Source organism: Callionymus lyra, chromosome 6 (assembly GCF_982586985.1).
Source record: "Callionymus lyra chromosome 6, fCalLyr1.hap1.1, whole genome shotgun sequence".
Classification (NCBI taxonomy): domain Eukaryota; kingdom Metazoa; phylum Chordata; class Actinopteri; order Syngnathiformes; family Callionymidae; genus Callionymus; species Callionymus lyra.
Window position 1 is genome coordinate 33323405 of NC_141823.1, and position 14263 is coordinate 33337667.

At 38.9% G+C, this 14263-nt stretch overlaps 1 protein-coding gene across 3 annotated transcripts; it reads left to right on the top strand.

The window, feature by feature from the left end:
- The first annotated feature begins 7243 nt into the window (after positions 1-7243).
- cmtr2 (cap methyltransferase 2) lies at positions 7244-13709 on the top strand. 3 transcript variants are annotated; one of them, XM_087792887.1, is made up of 4 exons: positions 7244-7264; positions 9624-10011; positions 10102-10880; positions 11901-13709. In XM_087792887.1, the coding sequence occupies exons 2-4, from the start codon at positions 9633-9635 to the stop codon at positions 12936-12938; spliced, it is 2196 nt and encodes a 731-aa protein (XP_087649013.1). In that variant the 5' UTR covers positions 7244-7264; positions 9624-9632; the 3' UTR covers positions 12939-13709. The 3 variants fall into 3 exon arrangements, with proteins under 3 accessions (XP_087649013.1, XP_087649012.1, XP_087649011.1); XM_087792886.1 differs by having other exon boundaries at positions 9624-9768; positions 9838-10880; XM_087792885.1 differs by having other exon boundaries at positions 9624-10880.
- Positions 13710-14263: the final 554 nt, after the last annotated feature.

The window sequence follows — 14263 nt, forward strand, 5'->3', positions numbered from 1 at the left end:
GTTCAATAACTGTTATTTCGATATTTATGACTGTAAGTGGTCTGAGCTATGATTTTGTGTGAAATAATCGATCTTCGTAAAAAATCATGAAAAAAACGTTTTATTGTTTATGCTTACATTAGTGTCAATATATTGTAATACGTTTTTGATAAAGTTGATCTAAAACTCTCGGTTTGTTTCGTTGTCATTTATAGAGAGCGTCTGGTGGTGTTACATAATACCAAAACTACATGTGGGTCATTTCCCCGCTCAATGACATCATACTTCATTAAAACCATTTGTTCGCTCAGTTGTTATTGGACTTCTATCTTCAATTCTCAACCTTCCTTTCCCTCCACTGACCTCCTGAATCACATTCTATCTTCAATTCTCAACCTTCCTTTCCCTCCACTGACCTCCTGAATCACATTCTATCTTCAATTCTCAACCTTCCTTTCCCTCTACTGACCTCCTGAATCACATTCTATCTTCAATTCTCAACCTTCTTTTCCCTCCACTGACCTCCTGAATCACATTCTATCTTCAATTCTCAACCTTCCTTTCCCTCCACTGACCTCCTGAATCACATTCTATCTTCAATTCTCAACCTTCTTTTCCCTCCACTGACCTCCTGAATCACATTCTATCTTCAATTCTCAACCTTCTTTTCCCTCCACTGACCTCCTGAATCACATTCTATCTTCAATTCTCAACCTTCCTTTCCCTCCACTGACCTCCTGAATCACATCGCACCAGCAGCTTTCCCGAGCTTCGGAGTGAAGACTTGAGCTCAATTCCACCGTTTATTATTTATTGACGTCAAACTTTGGTAAATGATAGTTCACTGAATGAGCACATGCCGAGCTTGATTTATATCAAGTACAAAAACGGGTTGTGAAAATGTGATTGAACAGAGACGCGCGCGCGCACACACACACACGCACACACACACACTGAAAAAATGAATTTGGATTATCTCAAACCTTAATCCATCTTTTTAAACGCAAACAAGCCTTGTTCGGTACGAAGTACACTCGATCTCATTGAGGATCAATTTGGCTAAAATCTATAAAGTATATGTTAGAAAGTTACCGTTAAAGAGCAAAAAGATCCTTGATTTGATCTGAAAACAACAATGACAAATTTGACAAAAGAAAGAACACCACTAGTTTGAATGATACACTATTTGACTATTTAACAAATAAGAAAATGAATAGAATATAATAGAAAATGTTTATTCATTCCCAGAGGGGAAACACACTTTTACAACAGCACAGTTGAAAAAAATAAAGTGCAAGGAAAAAATAAAAAATAAAAGAGATAATAAAAAAGAAAAAAAGAAAAAAAAAAAGGTCACATGCTTGCCTGAAGTGTTGTCACTGAGCTTCTTTTGAATCAGAATAACACTTTTATTGCCAGTGTTATTAACACAACCCAGGAATTTGTTGGGTGGCATTTCAGAATATGATTTAAAAATAATATGAATAAAATAAAAACAGATAAATGAAATAAAATACTATAATATACTATAAATAAAAATAAAATAAGAGACATATAATTTAATTGAACAATATTCATGATCCTGACAGGAGACAGGTAGAAAGAGTTCCCTGATGGGAGCGGTTGGAACAGGGTGTGTTCCAGGTGGGACTGGACAGTTATGATCCTACCAGCACGCCTTAATGTCCTGGTTCCTGCAGAGATAGAAGAAGGCAGCCAATCACATTCTCAGCAGAACTGATAATCCGCTGCAGTCTTTTATTGTCTGTATCTGTTGCCGCAGAGTACCACACAGTGATGGTGGAAGTGATGATGGACTGCACAATGGCAGTGTTAAACTGCACCAGCATCGTCTGTTGCATGAAGTACATCCACTTCTGGGTCTTCTTCACGATGAGACCAATGTTCATCTCCCACTTCAGAGCTCCAGTGAAGACGGTACCCAGCTGACGAATAAACTCCACAATGTCAGCCCCGGAGCCATTGGGGGTGAGAGGGGGGGGGGGGTGGCTGGAACGCACTGAAAGTCCATGATCATCTCCACTGTTCTCTGAGGGGTGAGCTACCGGTTAGTCTCACTGCACCAGGTCACCATTTGATCCACCTCTGATCTGTAGATGGACTCATCTGTGTCTGAGATAAGTGTGATCATAGTGGTGGCGTCCACAAACTTGAGGAGCTTGAAAGATGGATGAGCTGATGTACAGCTCTGGGGGAATAGCAGGGGTGAGAGAACACAGAGGGGTACTAGTGCTGATGGTAAACATACTTACTAAACATATTGTGGTGCACTGTTTGACACTATGTTGAATTCTAATGCCAATTTAATTTATTTTTGGAGATTTTAATTTTAAGATATGTAGGCCTATATTCTATTGTCTATTATATTTTAAAATATAATAAAAATACAGTGTGGATAAAACATTTATAATTTGTGATTGACTGTGTCATCATTCAGCATCAGGCCTTAATCATTCAGAATCCTTCAAAATGCACATCACAATGCATTTTGTGTCAAATTTCTTTCAAATCCTTTGATGAAAAGTAACTGGTCTCCATCATATAAACTCCAGAAGTGCTTATTCACCTATTTATGGGAAACTTATCAACATAAGAAAGGGCAGGATGCTGTGTAGACGCAAACGTTTCTAATGTAAAATAGTTTTAAAATCAGTTTGTTTCCACTTAGCTCATTTACCTGTTGCAGGGGGAGGAAAATTCATGAAAGTACAGGAATGGTGTTGACTTGAGAAATATACAGTTTAGATTAGGTCGTGATATTAGCTATTCATCCAAAAGGTTTGTATCGACCTATTTTCTGGGCTGATATCAACCCGAAGAGATAGAACTCTCTCATTATCCATTATTTGGGGGAAATTCATTTGCAGTAAAATAAAAATCTCCTCATCAAATTTTCGAATAACACTTTAATAACTTGATAATGTTTGTTTTAATGGTTTTATCAAAAATATATGTAGATAAATAGATAAACGGTAAAGATAAGATGCTTGTATGAATGTTTGAATGTGTTAGTTACACGCCAGTGCTCATGCTTAGTGGAGGTTTGAAGCTGTTACCTTCTTAACCTTGATCATTTTCCCCTTTATTTTATCAAGCAGTTATATAAATGAATGACTATACATTTGTGAAGATTTATTCAGTGCAAAGTGAAAAAGTTAATCCTATTAATCGTGGAATATTCATATTAGGCCAGAAATCCATTGAATATATTTAAATAATCACATTTAATAGCTACGATTGAGCAGCTATTCACATAAAGGCAAATTTTTCTACACTAAAAGCCTCAGCATGAATAAACCATCTATTATTCTCAAAATTTGATTAGTTTTGTTGGCTCCAGGAAAATAATTCCCAGACTGATTATCATTCCTTCTTATGCTGTGCTCATTAATGAAGCAGCCATTTGAAGCAGCATCCCTTTGAAACATTTAATTTATTTCCCAAGACTTAAATCTGATAAACGCTCTGATCGGTCTGCAGAGAGGAAGTCTGAATGTGTGCGTTGCTGTGTAAAACAAAACAAAAAAATCCTTCTCCTGCCTAAGGCCATCTTATGATCACAACATGTCTTTGTCATGACTGAAACTGTTTTTTGTATTGGTGCTTTGTAGCACAGGATCGTCTCAGTAGGATTAGCATGTCCTTGTTCTCCATCACCAAGCTGAGATCATCATCATGGAGATCACCGATGTCCATCATCCTGCAGCTTGGCCTTCATTGACGAGTCAACAGAAGATCTTTGACATGCCGGTTGAACCCTGGCAGATAATTGTTGCTGTCACAAAGAGCTCAGGTGAAGGAGAGGGCAGGGTCACCTTCTGGAGATAAAAATCACGCTTGAATATTAATAAAAAAACGAGCCGGACGAGCTTATGGTTGAGAACCTTTACATGTCAGACACCATGTATTAAAAAAACATCCGATGGATGATGTTTATTTTTCCCATTCACGCCACTTCGACTTGAATTTCCCTCTGTGGTGTCTCAATGGATGCGCAGTGCAAGAGAAAAGAAATAGAATATGAGCATAGAGCTGAGAAAGTAACTTTCCTTTTTCTAACATCCTTTACATTTTCATTAATCTGAAGAAATAATGCACTGAGTTCATGTTGATTTTTGATTTATGTGAAGTAGTATAATATAAATAAATGATTGATGGGTGTTCAACTGTGAGAGTAATATATATATACAGTGCCTTGCGAAAGTATTCGGCCCCTTGAACCTTTCAACATTTCGCCACATTTCAGGCTTCAAACATAAAGATATAACATTTTAATTTTTTGTCAAGAATCAACAACAAGTGGGACACAATCGTGAAGTGGAACGAAATTTATTGGATAATTTAAACTTTTTTAACAAATAAAAAACTGAAAAGTGGGGCGTGCAATATTATTCGGCCCCCTTGCGCTAATACTTTGTAGCGCCACCTTTTGCTGCAATTACAGCTGCAAGTCGCTTGGGGTATGTCTCTATCAGTTTTGCACATCGAGAGACTGGAATTCTTGCCCATTCTTCCTTGCAAAACAGCTCGAGCTCAGTGAGGTTGGATGGAGAGCGTTTGTGAACAGCAGTCTTCAGCTCTTTCCACAGATTCTCGATTGGATTCAGGTCTGGACTTTGACTTGGCCATTCTAACACCTGGATACGTCTATTTGTGAACCATTCCATTGTAGATTTGGCTTTATGTTTTGGATCATTGTCCTGTTGGAAGATAAATCTCCATCCCAGTCTCAGGTCTTTTGCAGACTCCAACAGGTTTTCTTCCAGAATGGTCCTGTATTTGGCTCCATCCATCTTCCCATCAATTTTAGCCATCTTCCCTGTCCCTGCTGAAGAAAAGCAGGCCCAAACCATGATGCTGCCACCACCATGTTTGACAGTGGGGATGGTGTGTTCAGGGTGATGAGCTGTGTTGCTTTTACGCCAAACATATCGTTTTGCATTGTGGCCAAAAAGTTCGATTTTGGTTTCATCTGACCAGAGCACCTTCTTCCACATGTTTGGTGTGTCTCCCAGGTGGCTTGTGGCAAACTTTAAACGAGACTTTTTATGGATATCTTTGAGAAATGGCTTTCTTCTTGCCACTGGCCAGATTTGTGCAGTGCACGACTGATTGTTGTCCTATGGACAGACTCTCCCACCTCAGCTGTAGTTATCTGCAGTTCATCCAGAGTGATCATGGGCCTCTTGGCTGCATCTCTGATCAGTCTTCTCCTTGTTTGAGATGAAAGTTTGGAGGGACGGCCGGGTCTTGGTAGATTTGCAGTGGTCTGATACTCCTTCCATTTCAATATAATTGCTTGCACATTGGGATGTTTAAAGCTTGGGAAATCTTTTTGTATCCAAATCCGGCTTTAAACTTCTCCACAACAGTATCTCGGACCTGCCTGGTGTGTTCCTTTGTCTTCATGGTTCTCTCTGCGCTTTAAACAGAACCCTGAGACTATCAAAGAGCAGGTGCATTTATACGGAGACTTGATTACACACAGGTGCCTTCTATTTATCATCATCAGTCATTTAGGACAACATTGGATCATTCAAAGATCCTCACTGAACTTCTGGAGTGAGTTTGCTGCACTGAAAGTAAAGGGGCCGAATAATATTGCACGCCCCACTTTTCAGTTCTTTATTTGTTAAAAAAGTTTAAATTATCCAATAAATTTCGTTCCACTTCACGATTGTGTCCCACTTGTTGTTGATTCATGACAAAAAATTTAAATTTTATATCTTTATGTTTGAAGCCTGAAATGTGGCGAAATGTTGAAAGGTTCAAGGGGCCGAATACTTTCGCAAGGCACTGTATATATTTTTTTCTTCTGATACCTGGCTTGTCAATGTTGAGTCAGACATGTCTCAAACAACTAATGTCAAGACATTACTGATCTACATTATCTGTTGCCATGTGACATAAAAACTCAATATTAAACACAAAACCCTGATAGATTCCACACTAAATCCAAATTACAACAAAACTCTCTTTATTCACAATCCAACAAAAATGTGAGTGAAATGAATCAACAAAAATAACCATTGAAGATGAAAATAATAATTACTCACAATATGACAAAAGACAGGGATATTATGACATATTTTATAGTGTAAAAGCTAGGATCACCGTATTATAAGGAACGGCCAAAATTGAGAAATTGTGACTGACACAAAAATAATTTCCAATAATTTAAATTAGCATCAACACTCTTCAAAATCCTTGTGTGACATTTAAATTTATTTTTTTTACAATTTAGAATGTCATTTACATTTTCAGTTTATAACAGAGATGGTGGGCTGCTTGCCCCCTGCCCCTGGTCGCAATTTGGACATGCCTGAAGTTTAATCTCATGAAAAAGAAAAAAATATTTATCCCCACACAAAGGTAGAGGAGGATTTTGTGAAACTATAAATAACATTGAACGAACTAACAGCTATGTCAGCATTAACTAGTTTGTATTAGCCGTGCAGCTAGCAGGTGTGGGGTTAAGATTCAGGTTGCAAATGTAAGCTAACATGCATATAGCGAACGTTTATTCATGAAATGCCTGAAACACAGTCTTCAAAGGCACATCTATGGAACTCTACTCTAAGGACAGCCAGCTAGAGTGGCTTAAATAATTGAAAGGTGTCAACAGAATGGTTGAAAGGAATAATATATATGTAACACAAAATCAAGTAACAGTGTAGATGCAGTGACCGTTGTCCGACAGGTTAATGATGTGAACTGTGGAGTAATATTTCACACAGTCTGGCTGCAGCCACACTTTTTAATATGAAAATTAAATGATACGTGACCTTTAAGAGAATAATGCTTCGATATAGAGAGCTTGGTATAATGTTGGATGCCCGGGGCGTATTTCAGGACCAGGTACACACAAGTGCATATATATGAAAAGCCAACTAAATATACTGTTACGGAGCATTCAAGTTTGGACCTGCACCCATATTCAGTCTTTCATTTGTAATACTTGTACAACAGATTCATGTACCTTTGAGTTTCTTTGATCAGGGGTTTGCGACCAATCATTTACTTATTATTATTTTGCTTAAAAAATAATAGTTAACAACACTTGTTTCAACACTAATATTAAAACTTTGCAAAGCACAATAGGGTTTATGATCCCTATTTAATTAACTTATTTATTTCTCAACCAGGTTCATCAGAAAAGTGTCATGTTCCTTTAAAATCAAAACCACGCCCATCCATCGTGAACGCATGCGCACTTGTGTCTAGAGACAAGTGACGCCGCGCTCTTCCTGTTAGCAGACTTGTGGTAAGTCTCAATTTGTTCATTCACTGAGGTGTCGAACAGTTTATTGACAGCATCTCAACACACTGTTCATTCATTGATCGATAAAAAGAAGTCCAGCATTTTCATTTCAGTGGAGAGCATTAGCTACAGGCTGATGTGACTGTGTCAAAACAAAACAAAAGCTCTCTGCTCTCCTGACACGTCGACGACAGATTTAAAATACATTCCAGCATAGAAGTAATATCAGTCATATTGATGACCAGTCGTATTTACTTTTTCAATATCTTAAATTGAAAATCAAAAAGACCAAAACATACCCGGCCTCTATGTTTTAAAAAAAAAAAAAAAAAAAAAAAAAAAAAATACGGTGTTGATCTGAGAAGTATAGTATAGTATAGTATAGTTTAGATTGAGTTGTATTAGCTTCTCATCTAAAGGATTGTATCGATCTGATGTCAACACTATGAGGAAAAAACTCTTTATGACCTGCAGTAAAATGAATAAAAAAAATGTCATCACATTTTGAACAACGTTTATTTTAATGGTTTTATAATGGCTTTAACAAAAATATATTTAAATAAATAAACGGTAATACAATTGCTTATGAAATAAAAACAAAACAAAACTTTACTTAAAAGAAAGTGATCCTCTATTTACAATTGTTACATTTTGGGGTTCACTGCAATGAAACTGGACTGACTTATGCTCATTTAGTATTCACTTTCTCTCTAGTATCCTGATAAACGCCAGGTCGGTAAGTCGAATCTATGGAATATTCACTTATAAATGGAAAAAATATATAATTATATACCGATTTAGATCAACTAATTGGAGAGAAAAAACATAATGGTACAATAAAATAAAAGTATCCTAATGGTGTTTAGTATTTTTATTTTTTAAATATGACTCAAAGCTATATACGAAAAAAAAAAGTATATAAAATATAAATGAAAGCTTCTTTGAATATGCCAAGTTAAATATCATGGATTCTCATCGACATCAGCAGTACAATGCTGTGGCAGTCAAATATCTTGATGGGGTCGCTCTCTTCTCCTTTCCAAAATGGCATTTAAAATCATAATGATAAACATATTTTTGCCGATGTATCTATGTCCTTGCTCATATACACGTGTTTTTATAATGCATGCAAAAATGATTAAAGACAAATTAATCATAAATTGCAATTTGCAGCCGTGACTTGTGTTTCTTGCCAAATTAATTGTGTGTGGAGCAGAAGACTTTCAGGCTCAGAGAAAAAAGATTGATGAAAACAATTGACAAATGTGCTGTCATTTAATGTGCAACATAATATATCACAACCCGTTTCTGACTAATCAAGAAATAAGCCACAAATTATCGCTGCTGGGACCTGGTACCTAAATCATGAGACCTGACTGTAAATCTAACCTCATGTTTCATTTCATAATTAGTGCTGTCACCATTTGACATTGTTCTGTAATTATTTGACTACATCAGAGATTAAAAATGAAACTGTTTATGGTTCCAACAGCCTTTTAATGGCAGTTACAGCAACTAGACTCCAGAGTAAGTGTTAAATATATGCTAAAATCTCGAATGGACTAACAATCAAGTGCGTAGAAAAGACCTGAGCAAAGTGCTGCAGGGGAATGTGTGGCCCTCATGAGGTCAGAGCAAAGCTATGTCAAAATGAAAGCTTACAGTGTCTGTGAATGTCTGGTGTACCATGCATTAATAACACATTCATGATATACAGTATATATAGTATATATTTTAACTGTGTATTTGTTTTTGATTGTTAAAGCGCTTTGTGACCCTGGTCTAGAAAGGCGCTTTAGAAATAACCATTACTTGCCAACTTACTTGCTTGCAAAAGTATAACCTAAAGCTTTGTAATAAGTTGATATACATGATAATAACCATCACAAATTCTTCTATAAGCCTAGTAAACGTATTATGAAATATGTCATTCATAAAAAGTTATATTAATGCATTATACACCGGACCTTTATATTACCACATGTTTGGCAATATATGCATTGTTGTTTACTTATTAAAAGATTACTAAAACTGATTAATTAAATGTTTTTGTTCTTTCCATTTATCCTTTTTGACAGTAATTTTTGTCCCCAGAATGCACTCAATAAATAAAAATGCAGTAAAATTAAATTAAAATGTATATAAATATAATATAATAAACTTAAAAAAAAATATATATATATCATTTTAGCTTATTTTTCTCTTATGTCTAAGCATAATAAAAAGAAATCTGTGAATTTCTTGGACTTTTTTCCTTCACTCAACAGTCATTGAGTATTTTTGAAGCCTCCATCCAGAGAAAAGTGAACGATTGGCGTAAGATCTGCACTAGTATGCCTAACATGTTGCTCTATTGCGGCAGGTGTGCAGAATGAGTTCAGGCCATGCCTCGAGGAAGAAAGGTGGCAGGACGCAGCACAACAACACGGTGGTCTGTGACGGTGAATCGCTGACAGAAATCAAAGGTCTTTTCAGTAAAATCCGCTCTTACGTCAAACCAGAGAGCGGTGAGTGGCACCTCCCTCAGCCCAACAATGTTCTGAGTCAGCCTGTGAGGCAACACTGTCTGCTGCCAGGACTGAAGGCGTCTCTGAACTCTGTGAAGAACCAGCTTAACGACAAGAACGTGCAGGTATGGCATCAGCACACCAACTTCACGAACAGAGCCGGGAAGGTCATCGGGGCGGTTCGGTATGCAGGCAATGCCGAGATTTGCACTCAGGCCTGGTGCAAGTTCTACGAGATTCTGGGTACGTTCAATCTCCTGCCAGAGGAGGCGCTACAGAGTGGAGAGCTGAACACAGTGCACCTCTGTGAGGCACCTGGTGCTTTCATTGCAGCTCTCAACCACTACGTTAAAACCTCTGCTCGCACACGCTACTGTGACTTGAGCTGGGCCGCTAACACACTCAACCCGTACCACGAGGCCAACACTGGTAGAACGACCATCGCAGACGATCGCTTGATCGCCAACACTCTGCCCTGCTGGTTCTTCGGCTCAGACAATACTGGCGACATCATGATCCAGAAGCACCTGTTGGAGCTGCAGAGGTTCGTGTCTAACATGCAGCGGGTAGATTTGGTGACGGCCGATGGAAGTTTTGACTGTCAGGAGAACCCAGATGAGCAGGAGGCGCTGGTGGCGGCGCTGCATTACTGCGAGGCAACAGCTGCGTTGCTGCTCCTGAGCCCGGGCGGGTCTTTTGTTCTGAAAATGTTCACCCTGTATGAACATTCCTCCGTCTGTCTTCTCTACCTGCTCAACTGCTGCTTCAGTTCCGTCAACGTCTTCAAACCTGCGACTAGCAAACCTGGAAACTCTGAGGTCTATGTCGTGTGTCTCCAGTATGAGGGTAAGGAGGCTGTGAGCCCCCTGCTCTCCAAACTGATCCGGAACTTTGGACCACAACTGGGCAATCGGGAAGCTCTTTTCCCGGTTTCTCTTCTACCGCAATCATTCCTGACACAGCATGAAGATGTGTGCAGCTACTTTCACCGGCTACAAGTGGAGACCATCACAGAAAACCTGAAACTTTTCGAAGGCTTAGGTTCGGAGCAGAGGCAATGGCTTGAGTGTGTGAGGGACGCCACAGCTCAGGAGTACCTGCACAGATTCCAGGTAGGACAGTTCCATTATATCTACCTGCCTAGATGTGTTATAGACTAGTGAAGATCCTCACTACACTATACTCGCTTCTTATTTCCAGGTTTACAGGTATTGCATTAAAATACACTGCTTGTTCCTTATGGAGCATTTAGGTGAATCAGCACCAGTTTGTCACTAAATAGTCATCTCCCAAAAACCCTGAAATTCAGGAAAATGCATTCAAAACCTTTTGATTTATGCTGTTTACAAATGAACTGCATACTGGTGATCAGCGTTAAACATAAATCTATTGGCAATTTATTGCTAGGAGTTTGAGTGACTTGTACTCTCTATTGTTCAGCCTACTTTAATTAATTTTAGTTTTTAATTATTGTTTTCTATGATGGTTTATCTGCTTTTGTAAGTCGCTTCAGAAATATATGACATTGAAATCAATTTTATTTTTGCCCAAATTAGATTTTCTTTAGCTTTTACTATTGACCTTTTGTAGCAGCAAATAAATGATGGAAATTAATACAAAATCATCAAATGTGTTGTTGGGGAAAATGCATCATATTTCCTTGATATGTTGAAGTGAACGAGCGTAAAATAATAAAATTAAGTGAAAACAATACTCTACAGTTCATTCAAGGCCAAAAAACAAGTACTACTATAAGAATAAACAACACCCAAATATAAAGAATTCTTAAAATAACTAAAAACATTTTTACATCAAATAGATAATAGAGATAGACATTTGCAGAATAACATTTCATCGACATACGTCAAAGTATTGTCTGTCATGGTGTCATTGTCGAGTTTCTATGTTAAACTGTTGTCAATAGCAGTTCAGTGCTGGGCTTGTTGTGCCATCCAGATAAGATATATGTCAAATTCTGTGTAAATGCTTCATGACCTGTGATGTAAACTATAATGTGAAGGTCCTAAAGGCATTAAAGCCTGATGTCCCCCAGTTACAGTGTAAAAAGTAGATGTTCTTTAGTGCTCTGATTGGAACAAGACGTTGAAGTAACTGTGCCTCTTTTGCTTCAGGTCAGCCATCTTCAGCGAAGATGCTGGGTCTCTAGGAATACAGTAAACCCAGCTTGCGGCAGGGTCTCTTCACGTCGACCTCTGGGACAAAAGAAACAAACAGGTTCTTTGAACGAGCGCAGGGAGCTGAAGACCCTTAGCTGGAGGGAGCGTATGCAAAAGAGCTGCTTTGCCTCCCTGATTCAGACTCGCTGCAGCCAGACCAGAGAGGCTGTCTGTCTGCTCGAGGGACCTCCTGCAGCCTGCAGCATAGATTCAGGGTTTGTAATTGTCGGGGCTGCTCTGCCTGCGGTTAGCAATTCTGCCTTCTGCGATGGTGCACTTTTGAACCATCTGAATGAAGCTGTGATGGACCCTGATGTTAGCAAGTCACTGGACTGGAGTCAGACTCCCCGCTGCGTTTGCTGTCCACCATATTCTGCTGCCTCTGCCTTGGCTGATGTACAAGAACTTTGCATCAGCACAGAGAGAGAATCGAAGCGGCGGTGTCTGGTGTTTGGCTCAGGGTGGGATTCCTGTGGGAGCCAAGTGGAGGATTTAGTGTTAACTTTTGCTGCAGCGCCTTCATTTCCACAAAGAGCTTTGATCAAACTGCACGATGGAGAGCCAGGGTACCAGCACCAGCTTCTGGGCTGCGTTGTGTTCTCCCTGCAGAGCTTGAACCCCGGGGACGCCCTCCTGCTGCCCGTGTTGTCGGCTCTCACACGTGTCACTGCAGCCGTGGTGCTTTGCTTACATGTGTGTTTTCAGTCGGTCACATTCAGATGTCCGCCCCCTGCAGGCACTGTTGGAGCACTTCTGTTGTGTGCAGGCTTCAGCCCCGAAGCGGCGACTCAAATCCTCCCGGTCCTCACTGAAGCCCACGACCGCATGGGTCAGTTGCTGACAGCAGACGAGGACACGAGTCAACCTTGTGCAAGACAAGTGCTGCAGTTCATTCCAATGGAGGAGTTGCTGAGCGGAGGACTCGCAGAGTTCCTGCTGACCATGAACTCTGACATCATCCAACAAAAACTTCATTTACTCATGCAGGGGTAACAAACTGATGGTAACGGGCCAGCAGTGCCGCACCTCTTTAAATCATGGTCAGATGGTGCACAGTCAGTTTTCCTGGGAGCCTTGAATGCACTGTCTGAAGCTAAAGTCATTCGTTTTAAACTCATTCATATGTTTGTGGGTACTTTCTTTCTACATTAATAAGAGACAGCATGAGCAGTCATGGAGGTCAGCAGAAGTTCTTTATTTTATTTCACCGGTTCATTGGTTTAAATTCTTGTTTGACAAGTTGTATTTTTAACAAAATAAGCTGTTTGGGGCTGGCGTGTTTTAGAAGTGTGATGGGTTTTCTTTGTAATGTAACATCCATACTGCAGCATTACATGTTTACTATATTTTATTGTGCTGCGTTCCACACCTTTAATCTGCATTAGTTTGTCATCGCCCTACTGAAATAATTCATATAATCCAGAAAATGTCTCCCCCACATTTTTAGATGCGTTTGTGACCTATGACTTAAATTGCTCATTTTTATTTTGTTAATTTAAATCCATAAATCTCCATTTATATTAAACCTTTTTTTCTTTATGTACTTAGAATTTTCAGCACATTTAAACTCTGATGTTGTAAAAAAAAAAGCTTTTTTATTAAAGAAAATTGCTGAATGCAATGGGGTGGAAAAGGGCTTGATATTCCCATGTGCTATACTGCTGAGCAAAATCTATACAGAAAATAGTACTACATAATGTTAGGATCACTCCAGAACCTGCCAATGTTGTACAATAAAGATGTGGCAATCAGATGCTTCCCTTGCTTTGACTATTTTAATGGTGTTAAAATCCCAACATTTGTTAATAAGTACATATGTTTGAGTATAATCTGAACTAAAGGTGCAGTCGACATTGAAAAATAGGTTTACAGGCATTAAAAACTACAACAATCAAGCCTGATATTGAGTAGGCATGTGATTGGTCAAAAATTCTAACCGCAGTTGCAGTGCAGTTTTTAGGAGATGTGCTGGTCTACATTCAATTTACCATGTTATGCTTTAAGAAAACTGAAGAGCCTTGTACGTGTTTTAACAAACATCCTGGCGTGCGTTACCATCGGTAACTGAAGGACAGTTAAAATGATCACATTAGAAAACGTTCTCACTAAAAGAACTGACAGAGAAGAGACAGCATCACTTTTGGAACTTGCAGAGCATGGAGATGCAAATTACTCTCAGCAGAACTCATCCGTAGCTAAATTCACCAAGGACTTGAAAGAACAACACTGGGACCCTCAGCAACAAACCTGCTGTCAGTCACAGATGGTTTGTGTTGGAATCCACATCAGAGAAGAGTTTACCCTCCAGTGATAACGTT